At 32.7% G+C, this 23,561-nt stretch overlaps 1 protein-coding gene across 5 annotated transcripts; it reads left to right on the top strand.

Annotated features, from left to right (window-relative positions):
* The first annotated feature begins 417 nt into the window (after positions 1 to 417).
* Positions 418 to 11,079, top strand: LOC134721095 (lathosterol oxidase-like). Of its 5 annotated transcripts, none has more exons than XM_063583822.1 (4): positions 418 to 470; positions 8,304 to 8,533; positions 9,427 to 9,559; positions 10,052 to 11,079. In XM_063583822.1, the coding sequence occupies exons 2-4, from the start codon at positions 8,324 to 8,326 to the stop codon at positions 10,573 to 10,575; spliced, it is 867 nt and encodes a 288-aa protein (XP_063439892.1). In that variant the 5' UTR covers positions 418 to 470; positions 8,304 to 8,323; the 3' UTR covers positions 10,576 to 11,079. The 5 variants fall into 5 exon arrangements, with proteins under 5 accessions (XP_063439892.1, XP_063439894.1, XP_063439890.1 ...); XM_063583824.1 differs by lacking the exon at positions 418 to 470 and adding an exon at positions 600 to 623; XM_063583820.1 differs by lacking the exon at positions 418 to 470 and adding an exon at positions 6,869 to 7,090 and having other exon boundaries at positions 10,052 to 11,078.
* The last annotated feature ends 12,482 nt before the right edge of the window (positions 11,080 to 23,561 follow it).

A 23,561-nucleotide genomic window follows, 5' to 3' on the forward strand; every position in this document is an offset into this window, starting at 1 on the left:
AAATATATATCCCATATGCAGGTGAAGTTGTATAAATGTTACCATGATTCGTCGTTCCCGTCATTTTTAAAAATCATTTCACGTGATCAGCCAATTTTGATTATGATCTTAAGGAAAGTATACTTTTTTTGTCATGCACCTTAAATTACCGTTAACGTCATCAAAATAAAATTTAAATAAAAAAACCACAATGATGAGAAAGTTGACATAAAACCATCAATATGTGATTGAAATGATGTTAAAATGTGTTTTTTTACATAGGAATTTTATTAAATTTAAGTTGTAATCTATTTTTGATTCTATCTTTTGACCTCCTTCTTAGCATATGTAATCACAACTTAACTAAACTCAAATCTTTTATAAGTAAGTTCTTTTTATACGTCTAGGTAATGGAGAGACAGAAAATTTTAATAAGTTTAGTGATAGGCGTTATCTACATGAATAGATAACTCCATACATACGATGAGATGGTAAGAATTGTTTGTTTCCTTCTTGTGAATTAACCCGAATATTCCAGTCGTTATATTCCGACTCACTACCTCGAGAGGACACTGACCGTTAGTGGGCGCTGAATTATTCGAGTTACTTTTGAATATGAATGTTTTCTTGGTAAAAATAAAGAGGTAAAAAGTTATAGTTATCGTACCGTACATATTTTTTCGAGATGATGTTTTGAATATATTTTTGTTGGTCTAATTGTAAAGGCAAGGCTTTATTTCTTTAATTCTGGATAATCTATAGTTAATTACGACTTAAGATTAATACAAATTGTTGAGTGGTTAAAAATGGTTTAAATAAGAAAATTATCTGTTTACATTGATTTAAAATAAAAAATAAAGGTGAATATATATATCTGACCAAGGATTTGTACTATACAAATCTTTGATTTGGCCATATATTAATAAGTATTTATAAGTGCTATAAATAATCTGTATGTTAATTTTCTTAATTCAATTCGTTGTATTTGTTCTTATGTAGGACTCGAGTCATACTAGTAAGTAAATGGGCGCAGTGAAAGTGATTTATGAAAAGTACATAAATAGGTGTGTTAATGCAGTTCAAAGTACGAACAATATTTTACTTACCTTGAATAGATAAGTCCTCGGTGATATGTATTTTGTGTAACTGGATGTGACTGTATTATTTAGATTTAAGTGACGTGGATGGCACTTTTAGACTTAAGTGGATGCCACAACGTATAGACTTTTAAATTGATGTACATAGACAAGTTAGATAACGTTTTTGATTTAAATTAACTGTCACAGTGTATACGTGGTGTCGGAGGATTAATATCGGAACACATCCTTGGACAGAAAACAGTGAATATATATATATAGTGATGTGCATCGTGTGCTTTGTGTTGTGAAGTAAGCGGGTTGCTTGAATAGAATCCTTATCTTATAATGGATTTAACTATCTACTATCGTGATCTTTTAATTTATTGGTTGTAAACTCGGACAGTGTTGTTATCTATCATACCAGCAACTGGAATTGATTCATAGGTGTTATTATACTGGTTTGTGTGTCTATAGTCTTGCTCTAGTATTTATTGTATGCTGACAGTATAGTTGCTTACCCGTACAACAAAAATAGTGGTGCTTTAAATATACAAAGAAGAAGATCCATTAATTTAAGCTGTAGTTTCATGTGCTATAACCCGCTACCAATCGACAACACATGTTTTCCTGCAGCCAGTGGAACTACATCATATCATATCATATAGTGTTCAAACTAAATACATGGGTCTTATACCTATCCAGGTTCTCTTGTGAATGATGCTAGTTTGTGATATAACATAACATTTTACTTGTTTAGCTACATCGATCAAATATCGAGGATCAAATACATCACCGATATGGTAATAAGGTTAGATATCGATGTCTTACGAGAAGAGGTACATAAGGCGGTTCTAATGTTCATGGATAAATATAGATTAGAAATAATTCTGGTGCCATTAGTACTATGTTTAGCTATAGTTTTGAGTTCGTGTATAGGTAGTCTTTTTGCACACTGTCTTGTGAAGTTATGTGCGCGATATTGTTGTTGCAGACATTATAAAATTAAACGAAGGCGTCCTCGTCGGAGATATTCCTCAACACCATGTTCAAGCGATGATGATTATATATCTGAACAGATGTATCCAAACAATAAATTAAAAAAAATTTATGTACATTAAGTTTGTAATGTTTTTTTCTCTTTTTAATGATAGGGTATTGCTATCACTTACATATCTAAAGTGTCGTTAACAGCTTCTTTTCCAAACGGTTATGTGCTACAAACGAGGGTCGACCGATGTTTATGTCCGTTGTGTTGAGCTATCCTGAACTTTTGGTTGGTGATAGTCGAATCTCTTAGTTTGACTATATTGACATTTAAGACCTTTGATATTGTTGTGGTATATGATTTCAAAAAAGATTCTGTCATGCAACAACTGGAAATTTTAGGGTGTTGTCTTAGTTGCCAATCATAAAACAAATAATTTCGATAAAACATTTGCTAGTTCCGACATCATCGTTAATAAAATAGATAGATTTTGAGACAAAACGTGTAAAAGAGGGACGAAAGATACCAGAGGGACGGTAAAACTCATAAATCGAAAATAAACTGACATTGCCAGGCTTAAAATGAAAGAAGACTAACAGACAAACAATAGAACACATGACACAACATAAAAAACTAAAGAATAAGCAACAGGAACCCCACCAAAAAAACTAGAGGTGATCTCAAGTGCTCTGGAAGGGTAAGCAGATCCTGCTCCACATGTGCACCCGTCGTGTTGTTTATGTTATAACAAATTCGGTAAGTAGTCTAATTCGGTAGGTCACTTTCATTAAAGGGAAGGGGATTGTAGTTACGAGGTAAGGAACATATCCGATATAATTTGTGTAAACCTCTTGGTGGAGTTAAACGGATGGTTGTAAAAGAATGCTTTTCTTTTTGATATTGACTGTAATTTGTTATCTTTGATGACAACACGTCGTGCATTTTAGAGACGTAAGGTTGGCCATGAACAACTCAGTGGGTATTTTGGAATTTTCTTTCAACTATGCAAATGTGGACTCGATATCTTGTTCTTTTTTCGTATATTTCCTCATTGTTTGCATTAGTCTTGGTCAGGGTTTTTTTTGTTTTTTTTGTTGGCCAATTCATTACCGTATTCTTGAAATTCAGTTATCATAGTTTTCCCTGTTTGAAATGCTCGTTGGGTTGAGTTCCCGTTTCGATCATTGTGCTGTACGTCTATATGTATTCTTTATCACATAGTGACACCACATCTATAGAAGTAACCTAATCTCATATCGATGGACCGGTTTGTATGTGTTCATTAATCTTTTCTCTCTTGAAATGTTAATTTCAGCACATCGTTGCTCAAAATTGGGATGGCGATATCAAGACTTTGGAGTAGGTGTCAACTTTATATTGGGTAAAAGTTAATTAAATGATTTATTGTTTTCTTTAGATCATAGTTGTCTTGTGAACACTACAGGCCTATTTTTTTATCCTACTGTTGTTTTTTGCTTTGTTCTTTAGTAAACAATACTTCACGTACTAACATTCTTGTTTGGTGCATCTGATCATCGGGTATCTGTTGTCTCTCCTCAAAACAACTGGTCATAATCTTTGCTAGCCAAACCTGTCATTCGTCTCTTTTAGTTTACCAGTATATTGATGGATATAATAAGCTCACACACTGGAATCTTTAACACAAGACATGTAAAGTGCATTACATAGGATCAACATCTATACTCGTTGACTAGAGTATCTTCTAAAAGTAAAGACGTATAAAAATTCCGTGTTCCCACATCTACTCATTGCCGTCCTAATCGCAGTCGTATGTGATAACATTTATCATTTGTTGATACTCATCATATCTAACTGATAAGTTTAGTTATTATGTTTCCCTATACATTGATGAATTATCTTATTGGGGATAGATATTATATTTGTCAAATAAAAACTATTTTTCAAACATTGCCAGACACCTTACGACAATTACAAGTTTAATGTCAATGTGTTTTCATGTTTAGTCAATCACATTGCGGAAGCGACAGGTGAAGTCATTTTGATTTTAACACGATCCTTTATTTTATTAATCACAAAAATAAACTGTGGCAAATTACAGTTTATATTTTTAAATGGATTAAAGCTAGTGTGAGATTTGGACGTATATCTAATATTTTTATTTAGAGTGTCTGTTTAATTGTTTAATCCATTCAGACAATTTCATTTTAAATTGAACAGATAACGTGTTTCGATTTGCATTCTTAAATACATGTATCATAAATATGGTGTGTTACTTTTTAATCTAAAATTGTGTGAAAATCTCAACAGGGTGTGCTACTATTTCATTTCCTTTTTAAATAATCTCTTTATGAATATGTTTATAACGTACATTGATAATTCTTTTCAATATCCATTTTATCAGTTCTTGTTCAATATGCATTTGCGATTTTATGATTATAGTGACATCAAGGATTTGTAAAGTAAGTTGTATAGTAAGTCTTACTTTACAAATCCTTGGTGACATTAATCTTTTTTTTCAATCATCTTCTATATTGTTACTTTTAAAGTCCTTAATTCATGCTCGTAAAAGTCAACTTTATTACATGTATTAGGTAATCTTAAATCCTTAGGAACCTGTAAACATAAGCTATTTATATAATTTGTCAACTGAAGTTAAGTCTATACATGCAGTCGGAGTCAGTCTTTTAAACTGACACCACATGTTCGTTGATTTAATGTGAAAAATAAAAATCCATGCGAAAATTCATCGTTTGTTTTCGCTTTACCAGTCCGTTTCGAGATCTTCGTCAGCGTCAGCAACATAACATGCTGTACTGTATCAAGTATGAAGCCGTAATAACATCGTTGTCGCACTTGCAAGTAGTAAAAAAGAGGGCGTATTCAATTATAATCCTGGTACCTTTGATAACTATTTACACCACTGGGTCGATGCCACTGCTGGTGCACGTTTCGTCCGGGCCGAGGGTATCACCAGCCAAGTAGTCAGCTTTTCTGTGTGACATGAATATCATTGATAAATTCATTTCTATATTCATGTAACAAAACCTTGAACTTTCGAAAAACTAAGGATTTTCGTATCCCAGGAATAGATTACCTTAGCCGTATTTGGCACAACTTCTTTGGAATTTTTGGTCCTCAATACTCTTCAACTTTGTACTTGTTTAGCTTTATAACTTTTTTTTATCTGAGAGTCACTGATGAGTCGTATGCAGACGAAACGCGCGTCTGGCGTATTCAATTATAATATTGGTATCTTTGCTAACTATCTTAATCGGTCGATGTAACTTTACAAAAAGTTTAATACAGAATAAAGAGGACTGTTGAGGCAATCATCACACAAAATACGTTGATGACAGCCAATAATACTTCATCAAGTTGAAGAAATAAGGAGCTAAATGATCGAGCGGCAGACTAAATCGACTGAAATACTTGAAAAAGGAAAATTATAACGAACGACGCTTGCGCCAAGAGCAGCTGAGAAATCATGTACCACGGTCTTTTCAATTTTCATATATTTTGAATATTCAACAATGCATACCACTATCTGTATCCGTCTAAATAGACCAACAGTCGTATATAACTCTTTATCATGGTGAGACTAACTGGATTTGTGCAGTTTCGGATGTTTTTACAATTGGTATTGGTCACATCATTCTTTAAAAAATAACGAATCTGAATCTGCCATTTCAGATACTTATGTTATGCATTTTCCCAGATCTCCAATTCAACATTCAAAAATGTTGTAAAAAAAAAGTAGAAATAAATGTTATTTTTGCTTTATATCAGTTCTATAATTATCCAAAAGTATGTTTAGAGCCAACATATAAACAGATTTTGCACAGAATTTTTAATTTTAGCAGGTGTTTCCCTGACATAATCTCCAAATAACAGGGGTTAAGTACATGATTTTTTCAATATATTTTAATTAACATAAAATAAAATTTGTGTAAACTATGTTTTTATTTGATTATTTCTAAACGGTTTTGTCAACTACAGGTGTACTTTCATTTGTGAAATTCTGTCTAAGCTTATCGATAAAAAAAAATGCCATACGATGAGCGTTTAGAAGCAGTTTCGTAGTTGACACATGTCAAATGTCCACTACGAGACAGTATACAAAAATAGTATGAAAAAAGGTCATTTTGAAGAGTATTTTTAAGTATAAATATAGCACTTTTCATTTACAAACAGGTCTATCATAGAGGTATTCAAAATAATTCTTGAAACAAAATTTTAGCAAGTTGAATTTACCATTTTTTAGGTCTTGAAATTGCACTTTTATTGAAAAAAAAACTTGCAAAATAACAGGCACTAATATAAAGAAAAGAGAGAAATAGCGGGCACCAAAATAAATAAAATAAAATAATTTGGTTCTCAAATATAAGAATACTAGAGAGAATACCAGCAAAAAGAAGAGAAAAAGAGTTAAAAAAAAATCAAAAAGACAGAACTGTGAGCAGAATTGATTCTTAATCATGCAAGAAAAAAACCTTTTTCTTTTAATATGCAAACTGCTTTGGATTCAACGCTTAAACTTTTTTAATGCCCCTACAATATATATAGGAAGATGTGGTGTGAGTGCCAATGAGACAACTCTCCATCCAAATAACAATTTAAAAATTAAACCATTATAGGTTAAAGTACGGACTGTATTCTGGCCTTTAAAAACATTCTTTTTAAAATTCATTGATTGACTCTCTCCTGTCCATACTTACTCTACAATTTTGTCTCTGGCTTATCAAAATTTTACTTAAAATATTACATTCGTAAAATTATGATTTAATCGTCACAAAAAATGACCTGTTGGAACGATACGAAATTGAACTTTGACTTAACAAACATACATGTATGTTTCGTCGTCTGCTCATCATACAAACAGGGTATCAGTCGAATTGATTATAATGCGGATATAAATAACTTGAATTTGCATAGATCAGAAGTACTTATTATTATATATACGCGAAGCGTATAATGTCCTTGTATTGATTTACAAGAATATTTGAACCAAAGTATTAATTTGTTTACAAATGGAGAGAATTATCGCATATGAGAAAGAAATTGAAAGGTAAGTGTTTCTGTGTATTCTTTTCAAGATAGAAATAAAATAGTTCCCTGTAGATTCAATCAATCATTCGATCGATCTCGCTGTTTGTTTGTTTCCTACACATGGTAACTCACTAATTATAATCGTCCTTGTGTTTTATTCAAACATATATCTGTTAATATATCAGATGTATATCAGTTAATATATAAGTCGACAGGTTTGCAAATCAATAGATCTTATGGTATGTTTTTGTTTGTAAACCATGGGGGTTTGAATGACAAGTTGTCATGTAGGGTCATTCATTATTTAGCTTAATATACGATGGCTTTTTCTCATTGTTGAAAACCCTGTGATGACTTGCACATGTTATATTTAGTTGTTTACTTCTATTATATGTCTATTTCCATTTGACTCTGATTTGTATCATTGGCAATCATACCCCATCTTATTTTTATATCGTTTATTAATTATATGTATAACAGTAGCAATACTAGGTTGCACTTAATTGAATGAATGAATTTTTTATTTGATTAAGGAACATATCTCCCTCATGCAAAGCTCCGACTCCTTGTCCGGCTTTACTACATCCTTTAAGTTTTTGTCCTTTTTGGTCTTCTCCTTTCCCGGCTTAATTTATACTTTTTGTCATATTTGGTTAATTTTTATCATTTCTTCAAATTTGGATTTTCAAATATAAGCATCACTATAGACAAACCTTTTGTCGAAATGGACATCTAGGGCTGTAATTGCTTGTTTATTATGTAGACGAAACACGCGTGCGGTGTTCAAATTAATACGCCTGGTACTCTGAGGATTTTTTACTAACATTGACAAATACAATTTAGTAATCATGTACCTATAAACGCCTATAAAATGGTTGCAATATCATTTATATGGCAAAGACTTTGGCATGTATTTCATTTGTTTCCTTACTTAGTTATCACAAATGACAGATTAAAGACCCCCGTATAGGATACAATCTTCTTTCTTTTCTGCTGCTGCTTAAAACTTATACTTCATAGCATGTGAATGCTTCGATCAATATTTTTATGACGAAAATCCGTACAAATATGCATTAGTTTGAAAACGAACATCGTCGGTTGGAGCTTAACGAAGGTAAGCATGTAGAAAATTGATCACACTTTATAAATACGAACTGTGACTTGACTTAGGGGGTATACTATATCACAGAACAAAATGACTCTTTTTGCATGTGACTTATCTGTCTTTGTAGGTTGTGATTACTGAAAGACAATGGATGTAGTATTGAGTTACGCTGATGAATACGTCCTTACCCCCTACGTGTATTCCACGTCATGGCCAGAGGACAACCCTTTACGACAGATTTTGAGTTTATTCCTGGTGACAAATATTGGTGGATATGTGCTTTACTTTATTGCTGCTACCCTAAGTTACTGGTTTCTGTTTGATAAAAGACTGCTCAAGCACCCACTTATACTAAAGGTACATGTACTTCTTTAACTTTTAACCGTAATTGTTTGTCCGAAATTTTTTGTACTTTTTATGATTTCACTAATACATGTGATTTTCTTACATGTTTTAATGTGACCCGAAGAGTCTAGATATTGACATCGCTTTATTGGCTTACGTCACAATGAAGTTTTTCAACAGTTAAGTATAATATTAAATTATTTATCCAATCTGATTTAACGAGATAACAAAACAGTTTATATAAAACCAAAAATTACAAGTTCAAACTGGACAAATATTACTATAAATCGATTGACAAATACAATTAACAGTTACAGAAAAAAATAACACATAGAAAATACATGTATTAAATAAAACAAAATATACTGAGACGCATTTACATAATATAGATATAAGACAGATATCAAGAAAAATAAAATTGAAATTGAAAAGTCGCTAGTTGAAAAATTAATGAAGATTAGCTTAATTGTACTGAACTTGAACGTTAACGCGAGAAATCCCGAAATCCCCCCTAACAAAATAGAAATATAAATCTTTTCATTATTTAGCTGTGGCATCTATGTAACATGAGAATCAAGTATTCAGAAGTTACAAAGTATAGTGCATTTATTAGTTAAAATCGTGAATGTTCGCTTAATTTTTTTTCGTTCTATGCATGGGATATTCGTGCTACTTTAAAAGTAGTTACGTCATTTGCTCTCTGGTAGAGAGTGTTCGTTATCAATTATACCATCATATATTCTAATTTTCATATTTACTAAAACATAAAAGTTACATTAAGCGACTATTTATATAAATATCTTTTTGTTTTATGTGTTAAAAAAGCAATTATCATTTTGGTCTCGAATTCGAAAATAATTGTGTATTTAATATCTTATAATAATATCTTTTTTTCTCAATTTCAGAACCAAATTCGTCGAGAGATTATTTACACATGTAAATCGATTCCCGTAATGAGTGCACCTACAATCAGTATCTTCTTCCTAGAAGTTAGAGGATATGGCAAGCTGTATGATAATGTTGGCGATACCAGACTAGGTTGGTATAATTATAGATTGACATTTGTCATCTGATTCTCAACGAGATTGATTTTCTCGCTTGAACCGGTTCGTCGAAAGTGAGAAAAGCAATCGAGTTGAGATGACCAATGATAATCTATTCATCGCTATTTTACCTATGACGACATTGTTTATTTCATTGACAATGAGAAAAACACCCTAATTTCTAGCGATAATATTTCATATACTTAATGTTTTAAGAAAGGAATTTATCAGTCAGTAAGATCAAAGGAAAATTTCGTAAAATGGCGTAGCGATAATACTTATGATATCAATTGCTTCCAACATTTTACTATGAACGGTAGTCACTTTATGCGTATGTGTTCATTGTGGAAAGCAAGACTTTGTTTTAGTTAATGTAATTTGATGTAAAAATTGTTCTACAGTTCGATTAATCAGTGTACAAGTAATGTATGCTTCTACTCATATGATTATATTAATTTATAAATAAATTTGTTCACTATCTTTTCAGGATGGTTTGGGATTATCCTCAGTGTTGCAACTTTTATACTGTTCACAGACATGTGTATATACTGGATACACAGAGGACTGCACCACAAACTGGTCTATAAATATATTCATAAAGCTCACCACATATGGAAAGTTCCAACACCATTTGCAAGTCATGCATTTCATCCTGTGGACGGATTTCTACAAAGTTGTCCATATCATATATACCCATTTCTTTTTCCACTACACAAGTTTACATATCTTGGACTATTTGTATTTGTGAACTTTTGGACAGTATCAATACACGATGGATATTATCGAGTTCCAGACACGTTTAAACCAATCGTCAATGGTTCTGCACACCATACAGATCATCATCTGTTTTATAATTTCAATTATGGACAATTTTTTACATTGTGGGACAGAATTGGAAAGACATTTAGAAATCCAAGTGCATTTGAAGGTAATGGTCCAATGGTTGAGGCTTTAAAGGCGATTAATTTGACTGATGAAAACAAAAACACTACGAAAAACAAGGCTGATTAAAGAAATCTATATACAAAAGTGAACATGGTGACTATTATACTTTTGATTATACTGTACCAGCGACACCGATGTTCGTATATAGTCGCACATACACTGTTGTCCGAATTTTTTGTATTATAGTTGACGAAATTATTTATCAAATGTGTTCTTGTGTTATAGAAAAGAATGTATCAAATTATTTTTTATGATGTACATTTAAATGTAAAATAAAGAATCCAAGTTATATTTTCGTGAATATGAACGTTGAACGTTGAAATTTAAAAATTCTGTATGCCTTTCAGTCAGTTATCTTGTTAAATTATACTTATTATTGTTATTATTTTTTCATGATTTTAAAATCTATTTTGTGTAATGTTGTGATTCCGACTACGTGATTGATTTATAACTTATTAAAAGATTTGCACGTAAAAGAGCATTTCTGACCTGTAAAATTTGTGTAGTATACTTGTCTGTGTTACGTGATCATGTGTATAGAGGAAACAATTGCATTAGATATTAATGAATGTATGGTCTGATCAAACTGTACAATTACTATTGTTTCCATTCCATGACTTTCAAATATTTTTAAACTGACTGAAATTAGTTAGCATTTTTATCTAAAATCATCAGGTAGATTATTCCATAAACTGCAACTGTATATTTTAAAGAGCAGTGAGTCACCATAGTTCGGTTCCTTAAAGGCGAGTAATTTGACTGTTTGTGACCGGTGCAACCTAAATTCGTCTATAAAAGGCCTCGTTAAAGTGAAATGTAAAACAGGTCAAACCAGATAACTAAATATCTGATGAATGTTAAATACAAAGTACGACATACACAAGTTAGGCGCCTGTATATAATTCAGTGGTTGTCGTTTTTTTCAGTATATTATTTCGTTCTTTGTATTTTACATACATAAAACAGTAAGTTTTCTCGTTTGAATTGTTTAACATTTGTCTTTTCGGAATAAGCATGGTGCACAAGTTTCATAACATGTAGTTGAGGCAAACTTATGTTTAAAAAAAACCCAAAAAATCAGCAATTTTACCATTTGTCACCACACTAGACAATGTAATTCCACACTGTGAAAGAAATGAAAGATAGGGAAAGAAGGAAAAACAAACGCAATCTATTTCAATGTTACTGATCCTAAAACTAATTTTAAAACAGAAAAGTCAACACAAGATATAGAAAGTGTAGTTACAAATATTGGAAAACGCATTGCCGTTGAAATAGAAACTGTAACTTTGGGTGTCATACCACCAATTAAAAGTCCCTATCTGTTCAACCAAATGCACTATTTTTTTGTTCGAGTAGGACTACTTTCACCGTTCAATTGAATGTTACATGTGACAGTGACACGCTCTAACGTGAAGAGTTTTAAAAAATTTTGTAAAGTTGGAGCTAAATCAGAATTTGGAAGCGATGACAACAATTGTAAAGCAAAATTATATCCGGGTGAAATTTGATCCGGAGGAAAAAATGTCACAGTAGTTGTTGTTATTTTTTTATCCGGAGGAAAATATTTCCCTGGGATATTTTCTCCTTTGCCGTGAAATTCTATCTGGGTAGTTAACTTATTGAAAAGTTTTTAGAAAAAAACTTATCCTTTACAAATACTATGAAATAATAATAGTGTATTTGAATTAAAGCGAAATTGTTAAAAAAAAGGTATTATAATGGGAAATAATTTCACAAATCATCATTAAAAAAACTCCTGAAATATTCAAGTCAATATCATCCTTTTAAAACGAAAATTATCATGAAACATAGGGAAGAAAACCAGAAGTAATTTCAAAGATCGTAATTGTGAAAATGATATCATGATTATATATAAGGTTAGTGAAATACATGTTAAAGTGAGTTGTTTTCAGATCTCAGTTCAAATATAAATTAAAAAGTAAGGTAGAAATATAGTTGCATTACTACTGTTAACAGTAATAGAAGCATTTGATTATGATGATATTTTTAACTATATAAACAGTTTTGTCTGGGGACACAGATGTAGTTGTTGATTATATGAATATCAGGTAAATCATAGCATAACAATATAATGGAACAAAAACATGTTTAACAGCTGGATAGTATTTACCTGTGAAATGTTATCTGTCTTATTAAATCAAGTTGTATTAAAGTCATCTTTTCATATAAATGAATATGTAAAAAATAAAATTCAAGGAAAAATTTCACTATGAAATAGATTCAGAAATATATTATATTAATATCTTTAAAATATAAATTGCTCATAATTACCTCCCTTTGATAAATTATGCAAATTTGTTCTACCTTTGTGAAACATTTTATAATTATAGTCAGGTATATATTGATTGTGAGTAACTTACATAGTAGTTACTGGGACTTTATTTCACATGGTTCTGTGAAATATAGTACGGCAAATATATACCGGTACATACTATCCGCACAACACAGATAGATTTTCACTCCTCTGGATAAAATCTACCTGTGAAATACCATGCCTGGAAAAAAATTACCGGGACAAGTTATCCTCAGGATAAAATATCACAGAGGAAGAAATAAACCGTTACACAATTCCATTGGCATCAGCTACGACATGACACCAAAGGAGCTAGCTCAACTGAAAGAGATAACATAAGAAAAGAGAGAAAATTCTCAAGGAAAATGTAAGTGCAGGGTACGAGGCCGACTGTGTGTAATGTACATATTAAGAAATCGAGTCCAGAGTAAATTATGATAAATGACATGTAAATAGTCTTAACCGTTAAAAGCACCATATGCATGCGAGTCCAAGAGCACCAGTTCGCTCGTTATATTTTTGACACTTTTCACTGTTTTTATATAAATGCTGATTGCAAAACCAACAAAAAAGACCAAAATAGATGAGTTACGATTTCATGCAAAAAACAACATCCCTAAAATAATGGATTTAGTAGAAGTAAAGCCAAAAAGTTTCGATGCAACATTGATTCAGAATTGTGAATTAGCAACTGAACACTATAAAATGTAAGCTGTATAAATGTTAGTAATAACACTGGGAAAGGAAGAGAAGCAAGTCTTTATATACAAGAATCGATAGAAACGACTCAAGGAGACTTTGAAACTGACTACGGGGAATCAGTGTAGGTTCATATCAGACTAGTAAATGCATGGATACAAACTACTCAAAGGATTATCTATCAAAGTCCTAGTGGACCATATAACAATTGTGATTCATTAAGGAAGTTATTAACTAACATATGTGGTATCCAGAGATTATTGCCATATTTTACTGATGGGAGACTTTAATTATGACAAGATTAATTGGAATACATGGAGCACATCAATAAATGAACATTCAAAAGAATATAAATACATTGAATGTCTTCGAGATTGCTTTTTATACCAACATGTACTGAAACCAACACAAGGACGAATATATCAAGATCCACATAATAGATCTACTTCGCAACGAGTATGATTTCTGATGTGGAATACTTACGTCCGTTGGTGAAAAGCGACCACTCAGTATTGACATTCAATACAAAAAAGTCAGAAAAGACAAAGTTCTACTATGATAAATCGGACTTAGATGTACTAATGACAGACATGAACAATACAATACTAAGGATGTCAAAATGTCTGAAATCTAATACTCGGATACTCGGTCAAGATACTCGAGTACTCGCGAGTACTCGGATGAATCTTAAATGTCTACTGAAAAGTATAAATTTTAGGTGTGATGCAGAATTTTGTTTGTTTGTTATTACCTTCCATAAACAAATTAACGAAAGACAACAAAAAGTGGTTTGTCTTTAAAAAATATTCATTGCTCATTTGCTATCAGTTTGGCGTTTCAATGTGTATTGTTACAATACACATTGAAACGCCAAACTGATAGCAAATGAGCAATGAATATTTTTTAAAGACAAACCACTTGTATTTCAAAATTAACACATATACACAACATAAGAAGATAGGACAAACAGGCAAGAAAAATAAAGCTGTCTCGACCAAAAAACGTTGAAAACAATTAGGAAAAAAAACCGAACAGATGTTGAACACATTACATTCATATTCAAAACAGTGTATCTGTGGTCATTGATTGACGACCTTAATTATCCCATTGACTGGGGCATATTATGTGAACCTTTGTCTGTAAGGACTACTGTTCACTGCTTACTTGTTAAAGACACTTAAACTGTGGGGTCACCAAAGGTTCTCAACACCTTAATAAAGTAATTCGAAATATTAATCAGGATTAACACGATGTTTTGATTTATAACAATAATATACATCAAAACATAAAGGACCGAAATACCGTCCTCCATCTACAATAGATTGGAAACAGTGTCGTCAGGTCATTAAAGACGCTCTGTCTGCCTATTGTAAAAATTGGTGCAAACGTGAAAAATCCGATAAAAAATCTTTAGACAGTTATTTGAATAAAATTATGAATACTGTTGATATTCGAATATCTCATTTAGAAAACAATTCTGAAATTAATAATAGGAACCATGATATACCCATTTCTAGAATAAAAAACAAACTCAAGGTACTCGCAGAGCGGTTTGTGTTCGTACCGGCAGACAAGGCAGCAAATAATGTAGTGGTGGTGTGACGCATATACTACACGAAAGTTCTTCAAAACGAAATTATCAATTCCTCTACATTCAGGTCAGTGCGCACCACAGAGAGTCAAATCGTTAACAAGCATACCACTGCCACTGCCCAGCTTAAAGCATCTTCCGAACATTTGAAAGTCCCTACCATGTACTGGTTACCGAAATTACACAAAAAACCATTTAAATTCCGTTTCATCTCCGCTTCGAGTAAGTGTTCTACTGCTAATCTATCAGTGCTTCTAACCACCTCCCTTACTACTATCAAAGATCTGGTTATTAACTTTTGTAATAAAGCTTATGAAAATAATGGTATTAATTATTTTTGGAGTGTTAAAAATTCTTTAGAGGTTTTAGATAAAATACATGCTTTCAATGGTCCTTACAATTCTGTTGACAGTTATGATTTTTCTACTCTGTACACTACACTTCCACACAATCTTATAAAGAAAAAGTTTTCGTATTTGATAAAATGGTCTTTCGAAAAATCTCATTGTAATTTTATTTGCTGTAACTCGTTTAAGGCCTTTTTCTGTAACGAAAAAGGAAAGTATGCTAGATACACTTACTGGAAATGTGAGGATATGATTGAAGCTTTAAACTTTCTGCTTGATAACATTTTGGCTACACCTGTAGAAAGCTTATTAAAAATGGTATTTCTCATCCTAAATTTTATGGTAATATTGTACTTAAAGCGAGGAAATCACTATGTGATCCTTGTAAACTCATCGAACCTTTAAACAAACTTATAAGTAAGGGTTATCGTACCAATATTGTAATTAGATCTCTGAATATAGTTCACATTGGCACAATATTGATTTTGTCATTAGCAAATTAAAACATAACTAAATTTCATTATCTTTTGAGGCGAGATGTATAGGGGACACAGCCACGTTAACTTTTATTTCTATAGAAGTCGCCCTTCGCTATACTACTACCTGTCGATACATTTATTTTTGGCATTGCACAAGTCATGTCTTCTTTGACTATTAATGACGTTAAAATACTAAATCCCTGTGATGTGTTTTAGTCGATTTTTTACTATTAATTGGTTTTGGCTTTTAACTAGCTGTCAGTAACTGCGAGTACTCTCAAATCGTATTTTCTTGTTAATTCGACCTGTTGATACTGTTTATAATGCTTTTTTGTCATTTTTTATTTATATGGATCTTGTCTGTATACCAGCTTGGATTATTTGTAATATCTTCAATTTTTCACTTATTCTTACAACATTTGTATAAACTTCAAGATTATAAAAAAACGGTTTTTTTCTAAAGTGAACATTGATTGGTTAAATATTTCTCAGTGTGTTTGAATTTGTTTGTTAGCCTTTTGGTCATGAATGTTTGTCTCTAATATTTAATTAACTGTGCATTTGTATTCAGATATCGCAGATCAAATTTATTCGTTCATTGTGTAATCATACGTTTTTTGATTGAGTTAAGTCTGCCAATTGATATTTTATCGTATGTTTTTCTATGTTGTGATGTTATGCTATTGTTTCAGAAAAAGGGAGAAGGTTTGGGCCCATTAAAACGTTTAATCCCGCTGCAAATGTTTGCACCTGTCCTAAGTCAGGAATCTGATGTACAGTAGTTGTCGTTTGTTTATGTAATATATACGTGTTTCTCGTTTCTCGTTTTGTTTATATAGATTAGACCGTTGGTTTTCCCGTTTGAATGGTTTTACACTAGTAATTTTGGGGCCCTTTATAGCTTGTTGTTCGGTGTGAGCCAAGGCTCCGTGTTGAAGGCCTTACTTTAACCTATAATGGTTTAATTTTTAAATTGTTATTTGGATGGAGAGTTGTCTCATTGGCACTCACACCACATCTTCCTATATCTATATAAAGGTTATTCCTGATTAATTTTTCGAATTATTGTATGATTAAAGGCGTTAAGAACCTTTGACGACCCAACGGTTTAAATTCTATAAAAAGTAAGCAGTGATCAGTTGTCCTTACAGACAAACTTTTACCTAATCTGTCCTAGTCAAACGGATGATTTAGGTCGTCAATCAATGGCCACAGCCACACTGGTTTGAAAATGATTCTATATGGGAACAAAAGGTTGTGAAAAATAAAAAGGATTCTGTAAATCCAGAAACAAGGTTAAGAATCCTTGCCATAAAAGCAGCCAAGACGAAAGAGAAGGACATTGCCAATCATGTTGAGATAACCTGAGACTAATTTCAGACATTACGTAAAATCAAAAACTAAAACTAGAACCGGAGTATCTGATCTGATCATGAGTACACAAGATGTAATGATATACTAACAACCAATGACAGAGGGAAGGCAGAAACACTTTCAAGTTTCAAGCGTTTTCACAAAGGTGGACAATGGAGACATTCCAAAACTAAAAGGGACATAAAAGGACAACCTGCCAAGGGAGCCATGGCGAATCTAGAAATCAAACAGGAGACTGTACAAAAACGCCAGAAAACCCTGAACATAAATAAATCACAGATAATATTCACCTAGACTAACATGATTGTTGGGGTGCATTGTCAACCCCAATAATTATTATCTTCAATACGTCACTGAAAGAAAAAAACTACACCACAAGACTGGAGAGAGGGATGCATTACAGAAATATTCAAGAAGGGCAACCGAAAATAGGCGCCAAATTACAGACCAGCTAGCCTAACGTGCATACTTTGCAAACTTTGATTCCTATTTGTAGCTTACATGAGAACAAATAAAATATTTAGTGATTACCATTTTGGGTTTCTACACTACAGCTACTTCACGTTCGCGAAAAATGGACTAAAATTCTTGACAACAGAAGTTCCATTGATATCATATACCTTGACTTCATGAAAGCATTTGACACTATCGCTCATAAATGATTGATTTGAAAACTAGAGAGTTACGAAATAGCGGAAGTGATATGAAGGGAAACATCATTCTTAAGTGGTAGAAAAAAGAAAGAAAAAACCGTGTGAACAACAGATACCCAGAATCCAAACAAGTGACAAACAGCAATCCTGAGGGCAGTATATTTAAAACAATACTGTTTATCAACTATGTAAACGATTAACCACAAATCCTTGACTCGGATTGCTCAGACGCATTAGAGGTGGCATAATACAAGCTTACAAAGTCACTTCTCGAATAAACGATAAACTACTTCTGCAACTAGAGGACACAACAAGAAATTGGCTATAGAAAGGGGCAAGAAAAACATAAAATCAAACACTTTTAAGACTCATAAGTGACGCTCGAATCCAAAAAAGTTATGTAAAGTGCCAAATAAGGTACGAAGTTGAAGAGCAATGAGAACCAAAATTCCTAAAAACTTTGCCAAATACAGCTAAGGTAATCTATGCCTGAGGTAGAAAAACCTTAGTATTTCAAAAAAATTTGTAAACAGTAAATTTATAAATATAACCATATCAATGACAATTCATGTCAGCACAAAAAGTGCTGACTACTGGGCTTGTGATATTCTCGGGGAAATAAATCTCCACCAGCAGTGGCATCGACCCAGTGGTTGTAAATAAACTCATCATAGAAACCAGGACTAAATTTAGTATATACGCCAGACGCGCGTTTCGTCTATAAAAGACTCATCAGTGACGCTCGAATCCAAAAAAGTTTAAAATGCCAAATAAGGTACGAAGTTGAAGAGCATTGAGAACCAAAATTCCTAAAAGTTTTGCCAAAAAAAACTAAGGTAATCTATGCATGAGGTAGAAAAGCCTTAGTATTTCAAAAAATTCAAAAAATTTTGTAAACAGTAAATTTATAAATATAACCATATCAATGACAATTCATGTCAGCACAAAAAGTGCTGACTACTAGGCTTGTGATACCCTCGGGGAAATAAATCTCCACCATCAGTGGCATCGACCCAGTTGTCGTAGATAAACTGAGGATAAACTCATCATAGAAACCAGGACTAAATTTAGTATATACGCCAGACGCGCGTTTCGCCTACAAAAGACTCATTAGTGACGCTCGAATCCAAAAAAGTTTAAAATGCCTAATAAGGTTAGAAGTTGAAGAGCCTTGAGAACCAAAATTCCTAAAAGTTTTGCCAAATACAGCTAAGGTAAAAGAGCAAAAGCTGACACGGGAACCGGAACCGAAACAAGTCAGCAAATAACCGAAGACCTACGCATAGTAGAGTGATACAGCGCTCACTTACAGATAAAGATAGAATATGACTTTTTAAGTAACGGGACATAACCCTATGCTTTTTTCAGATGTCAGCACAAAAAGTGCGGACTTCTAGGCTTGTGATACCCTCGGGAAATAAATCTCCACCAGCAGTGGCATCGAACCAGTGGATGTAAATAAACTCATCCTAGATACCAGTACTAAATTTAGTATATACGCCAGACGCGCGTTTTGTCTACAAAAGACTCATCAGTGACGCTCGAATCCAAAAAAGTTTAAAATACCAAATAAAGTACGTAGTTGAAGAGCATTGAGAACCAAAATTCCTAAAAGTTTTGCCAAATACAGCTAAGGTAATCTATGCATGAGGTAGAAAAGCCTTAGTATTTCAAAAAATTCAAAAAAAAATTATAAACAGTAAATTTATAAATATAACCATATCAATGACAATTCATGTCAGCACAAAAAGTGCTGACTACTGGGCTTGTGATACCCTCGGGGATATAAATCTCCACCAGCAGTGGCATCGACCCAGTGGTTGTAAATAAACTCATCATAGAAACCAGGACTAAATTTAGTATATACGCCAGACGTGCGTTTCGCCTACAAAAGACACGCTCGAATCCAAAAAAAGTTTAAAATGCCAAATAAGGTACGAAGTTGAAGAGCATTGAGAACCAAAATTCCTAAAAGTTTTGCCAAATACAGCTAAGGTAAAAGAGCAAAATAGAGCAAAAGTTGACACAGGAACCGGAACCGAAACAAGTCAGCAAATAACCGAAGACCTATGCATATTAGAGTGATACAGCGCTAACTTACAGATAAAGATAGAATATGACTTTGTAAGTAACGGGACATTATCCTATGCTTGTTCACTTTATTAAAACATTACTATTTTGCGGATGGATGTTAAATCGATGATTTTTTTGGGAAGGTATCGACAATTTTCAGCATTTGTTTGCATTTAATCTCTATTAAGGGATAAAGGTACGATGTCATCTGCACAAGTAGGACATTCCACATAATGTTGCCTATACATCGTAGATTTTGTTTTTGCAGATTAAACCGTAATTGTATAGCCTGCCCATCAGTATATCGTGACTGACAACGTCAAATGTCTTCTGAATGTCGATTGTTATGACAAAAATGATTTGCTTTCCAGAGATCTTAGACCATGCCTCTGAAAGTATTAGTGCTACCAAGTTTGGAGATAATCCGTAGGTAAATCTAAATTATAACGGGATATTGATCAGCTTACATTAGGGTGGATTTACCCAACATGATATATTCGAATACTTTCCCAATAACTAATGTAACTAATGCTTGCTTGAATCGGCGATATTGTTCCGGTTTTAAAAATGGATGGTACTTTTTCCACTTATAGTTATTCTAGCAAAAGAGGAAAGAAATATACCAGAGGAACAGTCAAACTCATAAATCGAAAATAAACTGACAACACCATTGCTAAAAATGAAAAAGACAAACAGACAAATAATAGCAAACAAGAAACAACCTAGAAAACTAAATACTGAGCAACACGAATCCCACCAAAAACTGGGGGTGATATCAGGTGCTTAGTAGTTAATGAATCTTAAAAATGATGTAAAAACTTTAACTGCAGACAGTATGTAATGTAAACTGGAAGAAAAACTAATAAAATTGAGAATGGAAATGGGGAATGTATCAAAGAGACAACAACCCGACCATTGAAAAAACAACAGCAGAAAGTCACCAACAGGTATTCAATGTAACAAGAAATTTCCCGCACCCGGAGGCGTCCTTCAGCTGGCCCCTAAACAAATATATACTAGTTCAGTGATAATGAACGCCATACTAATTTCCAAATTGTACACAAGAAACTAAAATTAAAATAATACAAGACTAACAAAGACCAGAGGCTCCTGACTTGGGACAGGCGCATAAATGCGGCGGGGTTAAATATGTTTATGAGATCTCAACCCTCCCCTATACCTCTAGCCAATGTAGAAAAGTAAACGCATAACAATGCGTACATTTAAAATTCAATTCAAGAGAAGTCCGAGTCTGATGTCAGAAGATGTTACCAAAGAAAATAAACAAAATTACAATTATACATTAATAACAACAGACTGCTAGCAGTTAACTGACATGCCAGCTCCAGAATTCAATAACACTGATTGAAAGATTATGATTTCATCATATGAATATCAGGCACAATCCTTCCCGTTAGGGGTTTAGTATCATACCATCATAACATATATGAAAAGAACATAACCCGTGTCAGGAAATTTTAAGTCCATTAATAAGTAAAATACAGATACACAGATACAAAATATTAACATAATTTCCTTCTAGATACCTGTACTAGCTTTTGATCATAAACAAGCTTCTGTCCAAGTTTGATACAAATTAAAAATAGTATAAGAAAGTAATTAATTTTTTTAAAATTTTAACCACAGAGTGAATGTGTTGTTTCCTGGCAGAAAATCTAAGTCCTTTTAACGTAAAATACAGAGAAAAAAAGATTTATCGTTTTACAAAATTTAGTTCTGGATCTTATGATTATAAACAAGCTTCTGTCCAAGTTTAGTACAAACCAAGGGTAGCTTGAGAAAGTTATAAAAAATTTAAAATCTTTAACCACAGAGTGAATGTAATGTTTCCCCGCAGAAAAAATTATTTTTGCAAAAGTTACTTCTGGATACTTTCTTATGATCATAAACAAGCTTCTGTCCAAGTTTGTTAGAAATCCAGTATGGTTTAAGAAAGTTATTAAAATTTCAAAAACTTTAACCACAGAGTGAATATTTGTGGACGCCGACGACGAAGTATAGTTAAAGGATATTGCTAAATAGTTATCAAAGGTACCAGGATTATAATTTAGTACGCCAGACGCGCATTTCGTCTACGCAAGACTCATCAGTGACGCTCATATCAAAATATTTATAAATTTATACAAGTGCAAAGTTGAAGAGCATTGAGGATCAAAAATTCCGAAATGTTGTGTCAAATACGGGTAAGGTAATCTATGCCTGGGATAAGAAATTCCGTAGTTTTTCGAAAAATTCAAAGTTTTGTAAACAGGAAATTTATAAAAATGACCACATTATTGATATTCATGTCAACACCGAAGTGTTGACTTCTGGGCTGGTGATACACTCGGGGACGAAAATTCCACAAGCAGTGTCATCGACCCAGTGGTGTAAATAGTTATCAAAGGTACCAGGATTATAATTTAGTACGTCAGACGCGCGTTTCGTCTACGTAAGACTTATCAGTGACGCTCATATCAAAATATTTATAAAGCCAAACAAGTACAAAGTTGAAGAGCATTGAGGATCAAAAATTCCAAAATGTTGTGCCAAATACGGCTAAGATAAGCCATGTCTGGGATAAGAAATTCCTTAGTTTTTCGAAAAAATCAAAGTTTTGTAAACAGGAAATTTATAAAAATGACTACATTATTAATAAGATGTTGGTTTCTAATATTTCTTTAATTTCTCTGTTATTTTCTGAGATTTCCTTTTTTCTTTAAGGAGAGGGTTGTCATCTTGTGGTCTTCCTGTATCATTCTATTGTTTTTACTAATTCCAGTCAGCCTTTTAACATCAGGGGAAGCTTTTTTGGGGAGTCCAGTTAGATTGGTTATTCTTGAAGGTACTGCGAGTTTGGTTCCCCATACACATTTTAGCTTATCATTAGCAGTCATTTCATGGGATGGAAGGTATTGCAGTTGTTTATCAATCTCAATGAGGCATGTCTTTATCCATTTCTTCCTATATTAATTAATATGCGACTGTATTTTGTTTTAGATTTACTGTTCTTATTTTATTTCTAGATACATATTAGTACATGCTTCAACTGGTAGTCAGATACGTTGGGTTGAGGTGTTTACCGGATCTTGACTGAATATATTGGTTGATAGTAAAACGTCATTATTCATTGTTTGACAGAACAGTCAATTTGAGAAGTAGTTTTTCCATCTGTGTGGAAATATGTAGGTTTGGATTAGATATCTTGTGTTGACTTTAATCAGAAGTTTATCGTTTGAGACGCCAGTTTTTTACTTATGGTATTAAGGACCCATTTGATCTCCACATAAGATGATATTGTTTGATGGATCATATTTGTTCTTGGTGTTAATTATGATGTCGAGCCATTCCTTATTTCCATCCAAAGAATGTGCCAGGTTGGATTAGGTACCGAAATTATCTCTATTGCAGCATTGCTGTAATACTTTCATTCCCATAGACTCATATATCATTTTTTTTGTCTGCATGTGTTCTCAAAATTTACACCCACAGCACAATTTATCCAGACAGTTATTATTT

The sequence above is a fragment of the Mytilus trossulus genome, chromosome 6 (assembly GCF_036588685.1).
Source record: "Mytilus trossulus isolate FHL-02 chromosome 6, PNRI_Mtr1.1.1.hap1, whole genome shotgun sequence".
NCBI lineage: Eukaryota > Metazoa > Mollusca > Bivalvia > Mytilida > Mytilidae > Mytilus > Mytilus trossulus.

Excerpts from the sequence above, each read along its gene's own strand:
- LOC134721095 (XM_063583822.1), top strand. The coding sequence starts at position 8,324 with ATGGATGTAGTATTGAGTTACGCTGATGAATACGTCCTTACCCCCTAC. Across the intron at positions 8,534-9,426 it reads AGCACCCACTTATACTAAAG|AACCAAATTCGTCGAGAGAT; the intron begins GTACATGTACTT and ends TCTCAATTTCAG. Across the intron at positions 9,560-10,051 it reads TGTTGGCGATACCAGACTAG|GATGGTTTGGGATTATCCTC; the intron begins GTTGGTATAATT and ends CTATCTTTTCAG.